The sequence below is a fragment of the Carettochelys insculpta genome, chromosome 26 (genome assembly GCF_033958435.1).
Source record: "Carettochelys insculpta isolate YL-2023 chromosome 26, ASM3395843v1, whole genome shotgun sequence".
Classification (NCBI taxonomy): domain Eukaryota; kingdom Metazoa; phylum Chordata; order Testudines; family Carettochelyidae; genus Carettochelys; species Carettochelys insculpta.
The window spans coordinates 7,600,207-7,617,904 of record NC_134162.1 but is presented as its reverse complement, the minus strand read 5'-3'; the positions used below and the strand labels follow the sequence as shown (position 1 = coordinate 7,617,904).

General features: G+C 53.4%; 1 protein-coding gene across 2 annotated transcripts in view; it reads left to right on the top strand.

Annotated features, from left to right (window-relative positions):
* ITPR3 (inositol 1,4,5-trisphosphate receptor type 3) overlaps window positions 1-17,698 on the top strand; it is a 99,587-nt gene that overhangs the window by 73,691 nt on the left and 8,198 nt on the right. For both annotated transcript variants that reach the window (XM_074977770.1, XM_074977769.1), the window contains 17 exons: window positions 160-285; window positions 1,236-1,356; window positions 2,651-2,835; window positions 3,282-3,430; window positions 3,599-3,707; window positions 4,031-4,121; window positions 4,868-5,037; window positions 6,698-6,872; window positions 8,387-8,568; window positions 9,003-9,203; window positions 10,746-10,856; window positions 11,345-11,440; window positions 12,149-12,250; window positions 13,401-13,487; window positions 14,187-14,297; window positions 14,590-14,782; window positions 16,787-16,912. In XM_074977770.1, coding sequence (XP_074833871.1) covers window positions 160-285; window positions 1,236-1,356; window positions 2,651-2,835; window positions 3,282-3,430; window positions 3,599-3,707; window positions 4,031-4,121; window positions 4,868-5,037; window positions 6,698-6,872; window positions 8,387-8,568; window positions 9,003-9,203; window positions 10,746-10,856; window positions 11,345-11,440; window positions 12,149-12,250; window positions 13,401-13,487; window positions 14,187-14,297; window positions 14,590-14,782; window positions 16,787-16,912 — 2,335 coding nt within the window. The remainder of the gene's footprint in view (window positions 1-159; window positions 286-1,235; window positions 1,357-2,650; window positions 2,836-3,281; window positions 3,431-3,598; window positions 3,708-4,030; window positions 4,122-4,867; window positions 5,038-6,697; window positions 6,873-8,386; window positions 8,569-9,002; window positions 9,204-10,745; window positions 10,857-11,344; window positions 11,441-12,148; window positions 12,251-13,400; window positions 13,488-14,186; window positions 14,298-14,589; window positions 14,783-16,786; window positions 16,913-17,698) is intronic.

Below are 17,698 nucleotides of genomic sequence, written 5' to 3'. Positions count from 1 at the left end.
GGGGGCAGGTGCATCTAGGGAGCGCCCTGCAGGATGTCTGAGAGTCCCTCTGCAGCTCGGCTTCCCCAGCTCTCCTGGGTCCATGCATGTGGGTGTTGTGCTTTGCCAGTGCGCGCTCCCACGCCTGCGTGCAGCAACCTGCTGTCTCCTTCCCCACAGATGTGTAAGAAGCGAGAGAAGCGCCTGACAGACCCCACCCTGGAGAAGTATGTGCTCACCGTGGTGCTGGACACCATCAATGCCTTCTTCAGCTCCCCTTTCTCAGAGAACAGCACCTCCCTGCAGGTAACCGGGGCATCCCCAGTCAGGCCCAGGCATCGCATGACAGTTCTGGCTCCCCACCACTCCCAGGCTGGGACCCAGATGCTGGAGACGGCTGAAGAGTCCATGGCCCTCAGCCAGAGGCTGGCACCTGTTGTGTCTCTGGATCATAGCACCAAAACTGCCCCAGACTAGCAGAGCTGTGTGTGGCAGAGGTCTGGCCAGACCCTCCCTCTCAAGTGGCTGGAGCACTTCTGAGGGCAAGACCCATCAGCCAGCCGAGTCCCACCTGGCGAGGGGTTCCCTTCCCTACCTGAGAGACAGGCCCAGTTCAGGAAACTTAGAAACAAGCTGAGGAAGAGCAAAGGGGGCAGAGGCCAGTGGGGCTGGTGGAGTTTGTGGGATAGAAGCAGAGCTTGGTGATGGGATTCAGGGGCTGAGCTCACAGGGGCCAGTGGGATCTCCCAGGGGGCAGGCCCTGGCTGGGTTGAGTTGATGGTTAGGAACCATCGGTGCTAAGCTTTGGGTTGGGGGTTTTCAGGAGCCGAGGCCAGAGGGCTCTCCTGAGAGACAGGCCCTGGCTGGGCTGAGCAGTGACTAAGGTGGCACCCCATTAAGGTTTTGGGGGTGGGGGTGAAGTGACACTGGGTTAAACTCAGCAGTTGAAGCCAGTCCCTCAAACTCAAAGCAGAGCTGGGGGTTGGGAAGGTGCCAGTGTGAACTGACAGCAGAGGCAGCCTGAGGGCAAAAGGGGTGAGCTCTGAGGCTGGGATTGATGGGGAGGGCAACCCTGAATCCTACACAGCTAGAGGGAGAAGTGTGGCCGCTTAGTGGTGCTGCCCTGGCGCCCTCACCAGCCGGCTAGCTGCTCTGCCGTGGGAGAGGCCTGTAAGAAGCCCCAGCAGCAGCCGTGGGTGTGGCATGACAGCTCACGCCATGGCCCCAGACCACAGCCTGCCTCCCCTCTCTTGCAGACCCACCAGACCATTGTCGTGCAGCTGCTGCAATCCACCACAAGGCTCCTGGAGTGCCCCTGGCTGCAGCAGCAGCACAAGAGCTCGGTGGAGGCCTGTATCCGCACCCTGGCCATGGTTGGTAAGGTGCTAAGGGGAATGCAGCAAACCGTGGGGCGAGTGCTCCATGCCCACAACAGGGGCTTCAGGGATTTATCGTTGAGGCTGATGTGATGGAGAGAGCATGTGTACCAGGCTGAGGCAGCTCTGCTGATCAGGAGACTCCATCCGTCGGCGTTTGTGCCTGTAGCAGGCACCTGACCCTGCAGGAGCTGGCTGAGATCTGGCAGCTGCTTCCTGGGCCCAAGGCTGCAAGTCTTATGACCACCCTCTAAAGACAGAAGAGTGGCTTCGAGAACGTGCTCTAGCCTGTCTCCTCACCCAGGTCTCTTGGGCCAGTTTAAAGTGGGCCGGGAACCTGATGGGAGCAGGAGGTCTTAGGAGAATCCTGGCGTTTCCAGCTGCTGAGGAGGCCTGAAGTAAAGCTGGGCCCTATGCCAGTTTCCTTGAAGTCTTTGGCCCTCCTCCCATCTGCTGTTGTCGCAGAGGGGAGCGGCTGGTTTAGTGGAAGTGGCTGGGCTGTTGGGAGTTGGGACTGGACCTCAGAACTGCCCCCACCCCCCAAAAAACTAATCAACCAACCAAAGACTTTCTTGTGGCATATTTTCCCGTCCTTCCTAGGCCTTGCGGGATGAATGTACTACAGGTTGTACCTCCCTAGTCAGGCACCCTCAGGACCTGAGTGGTCCAGAACAAGAGAATTTGCTGGACTAGGGGTGGTCAGGCCTTTCCTGCCCGTCGCCTGCTCCTTGCCCCCAGGCTGCATAGAGGCTCCACTCCTGGTGGGGCTCCCTGCTGTTAGGGCTCTCCACCACCAGCCTGGCTCCCTGCCACCACAGGGCAGCTGGCACAGCTCCCCACCCCGGCCAAGCTCCCCACAGGGCTTTCTGCCCCCAGCCCGGCTCCATGACGCAAGACTGCCAGCAGGGCTCCCTGCCACCAGTGGGAGTGGCCTGCCAGCCAGAGCAGCTCCAGGCAGCTGGGGCGCTCTTGTCCAGCAACAGCCGTGATCCTACTGGACCAGGGCTCTTGCTGGAGGAGAGCATCTCACTTGTAGCGTTTGGAATAGACAGTGCAGGGGCCATGTGGAGCTAGCGCAGGGGCCTTACAGACACTGAGAGTGCGTTGAGCACTGAACTGAGACGTATCGTGCCGTATGGGCTGCTGTGCTCCTGCGCAGGATAACAAACAGCCTAACAACCCTGGGTGGACCAGGCCCGTGGCCGGCGGAGCATGTGCCTGGGTGCGTCACGCCGCTGGTGGCACCTTGCAGTGCTCCTCCCTCAGTGTGCCATCAGAACCTGTTCTGCTTTCAGCAAAGAGCCGCTCCATTGCCCTGCCCATGGACCTCGATGCCCATGTCAGCTCCCTGCTGAACAGCAGCTCCATGAACACCCTCCAGAGGAACACTTGCACCTACAAGACTGCCACGCGGACCTTCACCCGCGTCACGGCCATGCCCAACCAGTGGGACTACAAAAACATCATTGAGAAGCTGCAGGTACGGGCAGGCGAGCCCCTCCCTGGGTGAGGGGAGTCCTGGCTCCATGTGATCTCGTGGGGTGCTAATGCTGGTTTAGTCCTGGGGAGCATGGATAGATTCAAACTGCAGCCATGCCGCCTGCCTATGCCCCTGAGCTGCAGAGACCTGCCTCTACTTCAGGCTGAGACTGCCAATGTCAGGGACAGCCAAGGCCAGATATCTCCCCACCAGCCCCATCAAGCAACCAGCCAAGCCCACGCTTAGCACCCAGGCATGGAGTGGCCTCTGTGCTCTCCTGACTGCTCCTTGCTTCCCAAGAGGAAACACCCTCCCTGTGCACCAATTTGCAGAGGGCGTTGCAAGCAGCAGACTTAGTTAGGGTCCGACCTGCCCAGCAGCCCCTGCAAGTTGGTGCGGCTGGCCCTGGAAGTGAACGGGAGGACTGACAGCGTCGTTCTCTGTAGGACATCATCAGTGCCCTGGAGGAGCGGTTCAAGCCCTTGGTGGAAGCGGAACTGTCTGTCCTGGTGGATGTTCTGCACCACCCCGAGCTGCTCTTCATGGAGGGCACCGACGCCTACCAGCGCTGCGAGAGTGGGGGCTTTCTGTCCAAGTAAGGGGGTGGGAGGGTCGGAGCCTCAGCTGGAAGGGGTGGGTGCCGGTGGGATGCATGTGATCCCATGGGAGGAAGGCGGAGAGGACAGGTTCCTTCCCTAGCGGACAGAGGACGGGCAGCTCCGCATGCAGAAGGCGCTGATGGGTTCTCGTGGTGTTTGGCCAGGCTGGTGCAGCACACGAAGGACCTGATGGAGAGTGAGGAGAAGCTGTGCATCCGGGTCCTGAGAACGCTGCAGCAGATGCTGGTGAAGAAGAACAAATATGGGGACAGGGTGAGTACCTGAGGCCCAAGGCCAGGATACCCACCATAATGCCCAGGCCTGGCACCTCTTTTCTCCAACCTCTGGCTCTGGTTTGGATTTCCCTGCCATTGTTGGCTCTGCTTCCCCTCTCCCTTGCATCAGGTTCAATCAGGAGCGACTCTGCATGGCAACACCCCAAGGTTTGGCAGACAGTCCACTTTCACCCATGCCCAGCTTTTCACGCAGTGCCTGCAGGGCCTTATGCAGCAGGCAGAGGGTCGGGAGATTTGTAGCTGACTGGTATAGGAGCTGCCACTCCAGGGCAGACTCATGGTGTTTGTTTCTCACGTCAGGGCAACACATTGAGGAAGATGCTCCTGAGTAACTACCTGCAGAACAAGAAGTCGAGCTCCAAAGGGGAGATCGTTGACACAGCTGGGGGTGGTGAGCAACACAGTGCCCTTGCTCTGTCTCCTCTTCCTGCTGGCTTTCTCCTGGCCTCTCCTGAGGCTCAGGCATTCATTCGCCTGGAGCTTCAGGGTCCTATGTTCTGCTGGGGGACCACATCCTCAGCTGGTGTGACTCTCCCTGTGTCCCTGAGCTCAGCCATTGCCAGAAGGGGGGTTTGCCTGCAATTCCATCCCCAGAGAAATGGAGGCAGATTCTCTGGCGTTTTCAGTCCTGTCTTTCAGGGTTCCCTCTAAATTTTTCCATCCTTGGGCAGAATAAATTCTGTTATGTGCACCGAGGCATGAGTGGCTGTGCACCACTAATAGAAACATGCTGCTGGCAATGGGGGGCTGTGGGTGCTCTGCTAATCAGCTGGGCATCACGTGAATCTCTCCTGAGTGGCTGCCCAAGTGCTCAGCTCACAGGGAGCACAGCTGTCCTTCTACTGATCCATTCTAGGGAGTCTTTGGACGCTGTGGCCCTAGTACGAAAGGGCTCTGCAAATTCAAATAACCCATGGCTGCCCACTGTGAGTTAGGGTGGAAGCACTATCCCCATTGTACAGATGGGAATCTGAGGCACAGAGGGGCTTCTCCAAGCTCACTTAGGAGTCTGAGGCAGCCCAGTGCTCAACACAAAGGCCACTCACTGTTCCTTAGCTTGGCTGTAGAATTCACTGTTGCAGCTGCCCTGTTGGCCCCTGACTCTGGTTCTCACCTCTCTTGCTCTTCCATGCATAGGCCAAGACCAGGACTGGTCAGTCATTGCATCCATCCAGTGCCGGCTGGACAGAGAAGGGGCCACCAAGCTGGTGTCGGACCTTATCATGAACACCAAAAATGAGAAGATCTTCCAGGAGAGCATCCTGTTAGCCATCCGGCTGTTGGACGGAGGCAACACAGAGATACAGGTACAGGGGTGGTTTTGTGATCCTGGCAGGAGGACCAGCCCAGGGGAAGAGCCCACTCCAAGGACTTAGGAGGGACACCTCGGTTGGCATGAATCCAAACCTCTGTGTAAAACTCTCACTGGACTCTGCATTTGAGAGTTCAAACAAACAAAGGGTCTCTGTGGGGTCTTCAGCCATCCCTACACGTAGTGGTTCTGGCCAGGGCGGATGTAAGGAAAGGGTACAATGTAGGCTGGTTGCTTCATGCTCCTTGGCCAACCAGAAGTCACTGGCTGATTTTAAAAGTCCAACCTAACTTCTTGATAAAGCGCCTAAGAAGATAAATGTGCAAGTTGCATATGATTTGGCTGTACAGCTTGAACCTCCCTGGCGGTCCCAGACCAGGGATTTTGCCAGACCAGGGGAGGTCAATGCTGATGTGCTGGCATTCCAGGCCCTGCTCCTGGGCTCCCGTCCCAGCTGTCGCCTGACCACTCAGCCTCAGGTGGTGTTTCCCGGCCCCAGCTGCAGCTTCCCACCCAGCGCCAGCCACAGCTTCCTCTGGCCCCGGCTTTCCGCCCAGACCTGGCTTTCTGCCTGACCTGAGCTGTGGCTTCTCGGGGCTGTCTCTTCCTGCTCAGCCCTGGCCATGGGCTTCTGTAAGCTGCTGCTCCCGGGCCTGGGCTGCTGGCTTCCCAGCCTGGGCCACCGCTCCTGGGGCCAGGCAAGCTCACTGCTGCTCCCAGTTTGCAGCTGGTCCTGCCTTTGCCACCAGCCCAGCTGTGGCTGCCCTACCATGGGCTTTTGGCTCTGGCAACTAGTCTAGCTGGCCCCTCTCCCTCCCAGTCCCTGGACCCTCTTGTCCTGGAAGATCTGTTGTCCGGATGTTGCCGGACGAGAGAATCACTGATTTCGGAGTTTCAACGGGGACTTGGATTTCTAAAGCAACCTGGCACCCGCTGCTGGGTATTTCCGTAATGCCAGGCTGCTGTTGATCTCATTCCCGTGGTGGGTTATATTCCTTTGCTATGTCAAACCCCGTGTTCAGGAAATGTGGATACGGACTAATGAGACCAGCCAAGAGGAGTTCAAGGTGATGAACTAGCTACAGCTGGTGTTCTTCATGTTTTTTCTTGGATTTCCTTGATTGTTAAAGCTTCGTGTATAGTAGAGGGAGAGGATAGTAGACAATGTGAATTATCCATTTGCTGTACACCAAAAGGACCATTATTATCTGGGTCTTGATTAGGGGGATTGCAGGAGAATGGCCCTACCCTTGAGATCTGATTGTGTCAGCTACCCTGAAGGATATGTCAGTGGTGAGAAAAAAAGTAGTGGAGTGAGCACTGGGTTTATCCAACCAGATCACTGGTCTGTTCAGTTTGGTATCTTGCTTCCTTCAACACCCAGTGCTTAGATGCTGTAGAAGATGATGAAAATGCTTTGATGGTGTGAAGTGCTGTAAGCAGGGCTAGGAATTCCTTCCTGACCTCCGCAGCACTTGATTAGCTTGTGGCACAGAGCACCGCCTTACGCATAGCTGTGTAACTGCAGATACTTGCAGCCCTTCTGAAATTCCAGGCCCCATGTCAGACTTAGTAGGCAGCTGGGCAAACTTCAGATCCTCACGTGGACATTTGTGCTTCTCGTCTTGCTCTCCGCCCCCACCCCGGCATCACAGAAATCATTTTATAACCTGATGACCAGCGACAAGAAGTGCGAGAAGTTCTTTAAAGTGTTGCATGACCGCATGAAGAAGGCGCAGCAGGAGACCAAGTCCACAGTGTCAGTGAACATGAGTGACATTGGGAACAAGCCTCGGGAGGACAAAGACACCATAGACCCTGGCGCCAAGGGTAAATGGCAGGGGAAGGCATAGTTGTCAGCTCTGTGGGCAGGGGCCCTGCCTACCTGGGTGATCCTAAGCCCAGGGCAGGGTAACAGGTGCGGATCTAGCCAGAGGCAGGCTCTCTGAATAGCTAACCTGAAGATGCAAGTGAGCTGGCCCCATCTGAGCCTTTGTGTCTACCTGTGGTGTCCAGTACATTCACCACTTGCCATGTGTGGGGAACAGGGCACCACCATGGGCTGATTTCAGGCTCTTGGACCTGCATGTGGCTCTTGAAGCCTTTAAATGCGGCTCCTCAGAGCCACATGCATGGATTGGCCTCTGCCCGCAGTGCACACACCCCTCTGCTTGGTGGGACCAGTGTGTGGCAGCTCCTGCAGCTCTTATTATTCTTGTTATCCTGTGGCCCTGGCCCGGAGCCATGCAGATCCTGTGGTCCTGGTGGCTGTGGCTTGGCATGGCTCCTGCAGCTCCAGCATGGCCCCTGCTCCAGCCACAGCAGCTCCGGTGAGTTGCCAGCATAGTCAGTTAGAGCGGGGTGTGTGCGCGCTGGGGGTGCCTGGCTCTGGGGGCGGGAAGGGGCATTAAATTGGGGCGGGGCAGCATGGCGAATGTGGAAGGAAGACGGCCACACGTGTGGCAATCCTTAAATTGCTATTGGACGCCGCTGGTCTATACTACCAAGTTTTGGCACCAAAACTTAGGTTGACACCCAGAAATTGACACAACAAAAATCGCCACACGGCGTTCACACTTGCCCCCTCTCTTGACGGACCATGTCCACGCTGGGGGCAGCAGCGTCGACAGTGTGTGCAATGCATTGTGGGTGTGTATCCCACAGTGCAGCGTTGTGGGAAGGCAGAGCTCTTCCCTGTGCTTCTTGGGATTCCCACCGAGTTTTCCCACAGCTCCTTCCACTGCAGCGTGAGTAGCTCTGCGAGCTCTCCCTTCTGACCAATAAGCTTCACAGCCACCTATCCTCTCTCCCTGCAGCAGCAGTCTGCCTGGTGTTGTGTTCCTAGTGCAGGGCAGAACAGGAGCAATTCAATGATTTTCTCTTAGTTGTCGCCCAAATGAAGCAGCTCTCTCAGCTGTTTGGCACATCCAGGGCTTTCAAAAGCAACGGGTCCATGCCTTCAGGGCAGCAGAGATCAAAATGCTGAGCAGAGTCATCAGGCCAGGCGTTGTGGAATGCTAGTGGAGGCCAGTTCTATGGACAAGACAAACAGCAGAGTCAACACTGGCTCTTTGTCAACAAGAAAGGGAGAGGAAAATCAAAAAGTCTCTCACAGGAGTGGAAGTTTTTTGCCATGAAAACTGGGTGTTGTCCCCGACAAAAGTTGCATAGCAGCGTAAACGCTCCGTCTTGTTGGCAGAAGGCAGTTTTTGGTGACAAAACCTGGGAGTGTAGACAAGGGCTAGACAGGCCAAGCATGTGCTTGTCTCCCTCGAGTGCCTTACCGCGGAGCAGGCACACGTCTGGCCTAGCTAGGCCAGTAACCAAGACTGGATTTTCCTTAGGACGAGGAACCTTCATGCTGTCCCAAACTCCGTCTTGGCACCCCCTCGCGCTGGGCTTTCGCAAGGGACAGGAGGGTGGGGAGCGAAGCCAGAGCAACGAGATGGGAATGTCGGTCTTGATCATGGAGCCTATTCTCCGGTTCCTGCAGTTGCTCTGCGAAAACCACAACCGGGACCTCCAGGTTTGTAAGCTGCAGAGGTGGGAAGGGAGGGGGAGTTTGGCTTGCTGGGGAGAGCGCTGGGACTAAGGAGATCTGGGTGCTATTCCTGGCCCTGCAGCTCACCTGCTGGGTGACTATGGACAAGTCCCAACCCTGTGCCTCAGTCTTCCCATCTGTAAAATGGGTGGGGTAGATGATGATACTGAACAGCTTTGTCAGTGCTTTGGGACGTGTGGAAGAAAAGTGACAGATGAACTTGGCCCAGGCTAGCCATGCTCTAGTGAGTGCACTGTTACCACTCTTGTGACAGATCTCACTGACTGCCAGGCAAAGTAGAGGTCTCAGTACCAAGTTCTGCCCTGGGGAGGAGAGGGTGTGAAGGAGGGATGCAGAGACGGGGGCTGTGACCCCGGCAGCCCCTCCTGGAGCACTGAGCCTAGGGGTTTGTTTTACAGAACTTCCTGCGGTGTCAGAATAATAAGACCAACTACAACCTGGTGTGTGAGACGCTGCAGTTCCTGGACATCATGTGTGGCAGCACCACGGGAGGGCTGGGCCTGCTGGGCCTCTACATCAATGAAAATAACGTGGCCTTGATCACCCAGACCCTGGAGACCTTGACGGAGTATTGCCAGGGACCATGCCATGAGAATCAGGTAATCCCCCCCATGGCCAAACTCCCGACATGATAAAGAAACAGCCAGGTTGGCTATGAGGGCAAAGGGCAAGGGGGTGGCCAGACCCACAGCTGGAAATATTTTGATTTTGCTTTAGATCTTATTTGTTCTCAGGGTGCCGGGGGTTTGTACCAATGGCTGGTGTTCCCAAGGCAGCTCTTGGGACACTGATGAGGGAGCCCTGCTCTATCCTGGGTATGGCCTTTGCTGAAGCCTGGGGACAAAGAGGGTCAAGGCTCTGTTGCTACTGCTGCTGGTTCGGCCTCCCTGATTTTGGTGTGTCCGTGGGAGCAGAACTGGGACTGTAGAGCCGTGTTCCTTCAATTTTTTTTCCATGCATGGGCGGAAGAAATTTGTATGTGCACTGAGGGATGTGCACCACCAATACAAACATATGCTGATGGCTGTGGGCAATCTGCTACTCAGCTGGGTGGCACTCTCTTGGGGGGGCTGCCCAAGCACTCAGCTTAGGGGGACCACTGCTGGAGAGGAAGATCAGAGAAGATCAATGAAAGCTGAGGGGGACTGAGGCAGGGGCAGAAGTTGCAATCACCAACATGAGTTGTGGGGCTAACTTGTATAGGGAGGAGATTGCTGTCCACAATCTCCAAAGAGGGAGGGGATAGTTCTGAGGCACAACTAGGAGCAGTGAAAAGGAATGAGCAAAACACCATTGGGGAGAAACCTCTGGGCCATAGCCGCTGCTGGGGAAGGCGTGGGAGCCCCATCACGTGAGTCGTTATGGACTGGGCGGGGGAGAACAGTGAAGAATGGGCTGCTGAGAATAAGCCTGCGACTCACCCACCTGTATCTCCTCACTGAGACGAAAGGCACTGATGGATCGGCCAATGGGGATGTGTAGCAGGGCAGTGATGTGACTCGTTCACACGCGGGTGGGAACTGCAAGGGATGCTTTGACAAGGCTGATGCTGCTCTCACAGGTGTGTGGTGCTTACAGCGTTTGATTCACTCTAAGGGAACAGGCGCTAGAAGCTTTCACGCTTGGACCTGTGCAAAGAATGTAATAACTTCCTGTCTTTTGTCATTGCTTCTGTACCCGCTAGGATCACCAGCTGTGCCAATTTCACAGGGACCAGCCTGATATCGAGGGCCTTCTCTTATATAGATGCCTAGTTCTCCCCACTCCTGTCCCCATTTTTCACACTGGCTGTCTGGTCAAAGGTCACCCTAGTATACATGGAAGAAAAAGATCCCATCAACATCAGGACAATAGCGAGTGAACGTGTCTTGTGCCAAACAAGGCTGTAACGATGACTGGCTGGCCAAATAGCACGCTAAGGACAGGTTAAGTCCTGCCTTCATGTCTGAATAGTTTTTAACCACTTACGTCTCAGTTTTGCTGTGTTGAAATCTGGTTAGGCGACTGTGCTGGGAGCACGTTGGCCAAGCACAGCTGATCATGTCGGTGGGGCCTAGAGGCTCCAGAGCCGCTGTGAGTGTGTGGGGAGTGAGAGGGCTGAAAAGACCCTGCGGTGTAACCGTGTGCGCGTTGCTCCCCAGAGCTGCATCGTGACGCATGAATCGAATGGCATTGATATCATCACGGCCCTGATCCTCAATGAGATCAGCCCCCTCTGCAAATACAGAATGGACCTTGTCCTCCAGCTGAAGGTGGGTGGGACAGCCAGGCCGGGGGTGTGACGCCAGGGGTGTTTCATGTGTGTGCGTGGCGAAGGCATGGGTGCCAGAGAGGGTTTAATGCAATGGAAGTCCCCTGTATTAGGCGAAAGGCCAACCTAGATGTCCCCAATTGTCCCTTCTGGCCTCGGACTCTGTTCTTTGAGATGCTGTCTTGTGTCTGCGGCACAGTCTCCAGTGTGGGCGGTGTTGGCAGGGTTGTTTGGTTTCTAGGGTGTGGGAAGGTGGTCTTGGTAAAGAGTTGGCTGGAGCATTGGTGGGAGCTCAGTCTCCGGCGCATGGGCTCTGTAGCAGGATGTGGGTTGATAGGCTCCATCGTGCATGTCACTAGCGCAGGTGGGAGCATGGCTGGATCTCTAGGGGGGCTGAGGGGCAGTGGTGTGGTGTGGTGTGGTGTGCTCTTGGGCCCCAAGCAAAGGTAGACGGTGCCTGTGACATACGGGCGGGCGTCTCTTCACCAGGACAATGCCTCCAAACTCCTGCTGGCCCTGATGGAGAGCAGACATGACAGCGAGAATGCCGAGCGGATCCTTATCAGCCTCCGGCCTCAGGAACTGGTAAGGATGAATGAGCAGGGAGGGGCAGGACTGCCTTTGAGAGACATGCAGGACTTTGCATGTGAAGCACTGGGGCGGGAGCAGTGGACCACGGAACAGACCTACGATCACAGGGAGATGTTGAAACAGGGCAGCTCTACCTCCCCACCCTTCTCACCTTGATGGTGGCTCCCTTGTACCAGGGCTGTGAGTTGGAATCAAGGAACACAGATGCAACTGGTTTCAGTGCAGTCCTGCTACCTGAGCACCTCACAATCTTTGGTGTGTGTATCCTCACAATGGCCTTGTGAAGGTGGGCACTAATATTACACCCATAGTACAGATGGGGATACTAAGGTACCACAATATTAAGTGACATGCCCAAGGTCTCACATGAGTGTGTGGCAGAGTAGGGAACTAAACCAGGTCTCCAAAGTCTTTACCACTAGTCCCTCCTTCCTGAGGAGATAGCTGTCTTTTCATCACAAGCCTCACCTCCACTCCCACAACTGACCTTAGTTACACACCCACACACATCCTTGGTGGTGGTCCCTGGAGCCTTTCCTGGTTACGGGGAGAAAAAGCAAACTGGACGGGGAAGAGAAATAAAATATTATTGCTTCCAAGCTATGCTGCCAGTGTCCCCAGGACAGTGCCAAACCTTGGCTGGCTTCCTAGCTGGTGGAATGTACAGCTGACGTGCTCCCATGGTGGATGGTGCCTTTGCAGGTTGATGTCATTAAGAGAGCCTACCACCAGGAGGAGGAATGTGAGAACTCTGAGGTTTCCCCCCAGGAAGTTGGACACAACATCTATATCTTGGCCTTACAGGTACCGTATCTTTGGCTGTTTCTCTGTCGCGGGTCCCCCTTTGCAGAAACCTCTCCGTTCTCAGGCTGGGCTCGATCAGCGTTTCTGTCCTGTGGTGGTCTTTGTTCATTGATCAGCCTGGAGTAATGTTTTCAGATTCCTCCCTTATTTATTTACATGCTTTCTCAAGACAAATCAAGAAAGAACCAGCTCTGCTGGGACACCTGTGAAGTTGCAGGCTGGATCTAGTTGCTTGTAGCCTAGTAAAAGAAATCAGACTCTTTGAGTCCTGACTTTCCCCCACCTGCACCTTTCCTTGGTCCCTGACATCTCTTAGAGGGTTCCCGACATTCATAGCTAGATCCATGTGTCCTGGCCCATCACAGATTCAAGTCACTGCTGACGTCAGTTTGCCACACATCATGGGTATCAGCGACGTTCACCCACTTGTGCCAATGGTACATTTGGGCGCTATTCTCCACAGTTTTGCTTGTGTCCCAATAAGCCCTGTTGTCCTAGAAATAGCTGCGGCACTGTCCTTGGACAGAGCATTTGTATCTGATTAGGCATCTGGTGTCTGGCAGTGACTGCGCTTCAGTGCAGTGTGGCAGGACTGCCACGTCAACTGGCCAACTGTGTATTACCACAGGGTTGAAATCCTTCCTGACACAGTAAGGCAATCAGCTGATTCCCTGAAGAATGGGGATTCTTTTATCCTAACTAGTGTCACTGTAGAGGCTGTTCTTTTTTTGTGTGTCTAAGAGTTAAAGCCTCATCCCAGAGAAAGCCAGTGGCAAAACTTTCATTGGCTGTAGTAGGCAGATGTATGTTGCATTCTTACATGGCTAGCAAGAGACCCTCACATGTTCACAGTACATTCTGCCCTGCTGTGCCTGTCTTATGCCAATATGGTCTATCACGTCACCAACACTCCCACTGCTGGCTGGGCTCTTAGGAGACATTCAGGGGTAAATTACATCTAAAGAACAGCCCAGAACACTGAGAGCCAGGACTAGTGGCTGGAAACAAACTTTATGGGACTTCAGGAAATTTGGCCACCCCACGATAAGTGGACTTCTGGCTAACTAAACTCATGCTGGACCATGGATATTTCCGGACCAGAGATTCAACAAGTATTAACTCCTTGGTGTGCCCCTCTCTCATTTTCCAGCTGTCTCGGCACAACAAACAACTGCAGCATCTCCTGAAGCCAGTGAAGCGAATTCAGGAGGAGGAAGTGGAGGGCATCTCCTCTATGGTACGAGAGAGCCACGGAGCAAATGCTGGGTCTCCCCAGTGGCTGTGGGTTGCTAGGACACCCCTGCCCCAGGCCTGGCGAAGCAGAAGTTTCTTAGCTGCTCCGGTTCCGTCATTTCACCCTTGATCTTTTGAGAGATTTCCCTGGAGATTCTAAATTCCGACTGCTGGTGGGGTTTGCATGGGCATTGTGCCAAAAAGACAAGCACAATTGCATGTGTGTCTCTTGTTACAGGACATAAGGGTAAACCTGAAGCAGAGCTCTGGAGAATATATTGGTGGCCAGTTCTGTTCTTAAGGGTATATAGTCCTGTCTTGCTATGGGAAAGGTTTGCCCCTATTAATGCTGATGGGGGTTAAGCTTCCCTGGTGGTGTCCAAATCCTACCTGGCTCCTAACACTGGAGGTCGGAGGGTAGGTCCCTGTGCTGTCACTTCCCTGCTGCTGGTGGCCTTGTCTTGTCTCCTGAGTGCTACTCCACTGTAATGTGTTATTGGCATTGGTTTCTAATCTGGGGATGTAATTATTGTAGCCAGTTGAATTCCTGTCCCTTGGAGGGGAGGTGCTGTGGCCCTAGACAAAGCTTTCATTCACTGGCCTGTGGTAAAGGTGAGGAACTGCTGTTAATGCACACTTAGAACAGAATCCCTCTGGCCTTTGCCAGCTGAAGACGCCTGCCTTGTTCTCCCTTCTACCCCAGCTCAGCTTAAACAATAAGCAGCTGACTCAGATGCTGAAGTCGACGGCTCCCATGCAGGAAGAAGAGGAGGACCCCCTGGCGTATTACGAGAAGCACACCTCCCAGATTGAGGTAGGGCTTATTGGCCAGGAGATTTCCATTCCACCGACTTAACAACCAGGAGATTCACCTCATGCCTCGGCAAACCTTGTTGCTGGAGTGCCCCAACAGCACATCTCATCAGTGCTAGCAGATTCCCACTGCACAAGCCTTGTGCTGGTCAGGGAGGTGCTAGCTGAATCAGTGCACAGCAACCTACGTATCTTTCACTGAGTTGGAGTGGGGCTGGTTACTGGCAGAGCAAATAAAACCGTGCTGCAGATGGGGACTGATAGTGCCCTGGTCTCTTTGCCTGTCTATTCAGATTGTGCGCCTGGACCGGACCATGGAGCAGATCGTCTTCCCAGTGCCCAGCATCTGCGAATTCCTCACCCGGGAGACCAAATACCGGCTCTTCACCACCACAGAACAAGACGAGCAAGGCAGTAAAGTCAGTGACTTCTTTGACCAGTCATCCTTCCTCCACAACGAGATGGAGTGGCAGAAGAAACTGCGCAGTAAGGGCAAACCAGTGCTTGTCTTAAAACAGCTACTGGCATGAAGTATTCAGCTGGCCTGTTATCTTGGAGTTCATATGCCAGCAATGCTCTGAAATGGCTGTGAGCTGTTGTGGTTTGCAAAAAAGCTCTGCCAGCATCCCATGCCCCTGAATGCTTGTAGTGCAATGAACTCTTCCATTTCCAAAGTGTCCATTAGGCTATCCTCACTTGTAACTTCCCAGTCCCATGTTGACTTTCTGTGAGGCATCTGGCAGCAAATGGGAAACAAAAATACTTACATGCCTCTAGATGCAAAACGGGGGTGGGATTTGTCCACGGAGTTCCCAAGCAGCCTAATCGTGTGGTAATATATTTAAACAAGAACATAAAGCACAGAAAATGCTACTAAGAGGAGAACCGTGGGGAATAACTTCCCTCTAAGGGAATTTGATGACAGCTTGTTTTCAGGAGTAGCCGCTAAGCCTGGGGACCTCTGTTGCAGGGTGCCAAGCCTCAGCAACCCCAGGCCTCTTAAAAATCCATAAAGGGAATTTAAGGCCTGGGCATTTCAGGTTGGACACTGGAAGGTAGGCATTAATTTTGAAGATATGGGCTTAAAGGAAGCAGAGGGGCAATTCCCTGTGCAGATACACGAGGAAGAAGGGGGTGTAATGTGGCAAACAGCTTGGCCTCTTATTAAGTGGCTGAGTGGGCATTTTGGATCAGATGCTGGCTGGGGTAGGCCTTTTGGTGATTTGTATTGTGTGTGTGTATATATATACTATGATGACTGGCACATTAGGCATGCCTACATAAACACATGGATAAAAGGATGCCTAAGTATTCAGTGTTCCTGCATTATTTGCAGGCTTTAATAATGCTTCCTTATGTATTTCGTCTATCATATTTCCAGTTAGTCATCTCTCTTCTAGGATGAACATCTTAGTCCTTTTAATTTCTCCACATATGGAGGCTGTTGCATGCCCCAGGATGCAGTGCAGAGTGCATGCTAGAGATGAAGTCAAAGAACCTCCTCTCAACACTCGGAGAATTGATCTGCATTAATAATATTTATGGTACACATAGAGGCCTTCATCTGATTTAGGGTTGTGTTAAGCAGGGTCTGTGTGAATGCAGGTCCCCATCCCAGAGGAAGCACAGTTCAGAAGATAGCAAGAGGAGATACCATACACAACCTGCACAAACATCTGAGACAGGTCTGGATGAATCAGTTTGAACCAAATCAGAACTGAACCATAACATCACTCTGCACTGGGACCGAATCCGCAAGGGTTGAAACAGCTTAGTGTGGACCTAGTAGGGAGGTTGCCTTCAGGAAGTCCTCTGTTGGCAAGTGCCTGTCCAGAGACCATTCGTATAGAAAGAAGCTGGTCTCTTGTGAGGTTTCCAGCTCTCTTTGGCAGACTTAAGGGTTTTGGATAGGTTGGATATGGCTCAGATCAGCATCTGAACACTTATTATACATTTTAAAGCACATATCAGGTTGCTTTTAATGAATCGGGAAGAGATAATATATAAATGCTAATGAGCAGCTATGACACATCACAGTAGCAGTGAACACACTTGCAAATCCACACAGATTTCTGTTAGTGATTACACAGGAAGCAAGTGTGGAGCTGAGATAGGAAACGACTGGCAACACAGGCTGTCCGGTATTCCTTGGGTCAGAGAAGCGATGCCAAGAGGACAAAGACAGTGTTTTTTGAAACGTGCAGATGGCCAGGATGTAGGAACTAATGAGAGAGACCAGAGGGGTGTAACACTGGAGCTGAGTCTGAAGCAATAGTGGGGGCGGAGAAGGCTGAAGCACTATGGAAAATGAGCAGAAAAGTTTTGAACGTATGGCTTCATTTCAGCCAAACACACGAGACTTTTGCTCAGAATCTGTGTTGAACTGAGTCTGTAAAGTCTGTGAGAAAAGTTCCGATCCATAACTAGGCTGCACAGGATCAAGTCGAGAGCTCCTGCGCAGTGTGTCACCTCCCATCCTCCTCTTCCCAGGTATGCCGCTGATGTACTGGTTCTCCCGCAGAATGACTCTCTGGGGAAGCATTTCCTTCAACCTGGCTGTCTTCATCAACATAATCATTGCTTTCTTCTACCCCTACGTTGAAGCCACCTCTATGGGTAAGTGCTCCGTCCCCTTCTGTGCTGAGAGCCTAAGAGAAAGGGTGTCCTCATCTAACGAGAGAACTGATGCACAGTGATCTCTTGGGGGAGACAACCTTGCCAGCCCCATTCTCTGCCAAAGGTGCTGAGTCTTCCTTTATTTCCTAGAACTAATTTCCTCATTACCCTCTAAAGCCTGCAGCATTTTAAAACCTGCAACTGTAAGTCTCAGAGCCTGGGCCTGCTGACCTCTGCTCGTGCTGTGGCTTTAAAAACAAAAGTGTAGCCTAGGAATGGGATGGGCCTCGGAGCCCGAGTCCTGTCTGCACTATGACATTGGCCCTGATATTTTTAGCACTGTGACGTGAGTCTGTAGACCACTATTTGCTGTAAGCTGTGTGCTTGGGCCGCCACCCAGGAGAGATTCAGGTACCACCCAGCAGATTAGCGAGCACCCACAGCCGGCAGCATGTTTCTCTTGGTGGTGCACATCATATGCCTTGGTGCACATAATAAAAATTTATTCTGCCCGTGGATGGAAAAATTAGTGGGAACCCTGCTGTAGACCGAAGCCCCAAGACTCTCTGCCACAAGTCTAAATCACAGTGTAGATACACCCTGAGAGAGAGGGATGTTGTCCAATATTGAGTGCAGGGGACTGTGGGCTGGGATTCCTCCACTCCATTATTGACTCTGACACTGACTTGTTCTGTGTCCTTGAGAAACTCCCTTCTCTCTGTGCTTTCATCTCCCTGTTTCTAAAAGGGGGATAATGATGACATACTTCTTGTGCTGTGAAGCTTA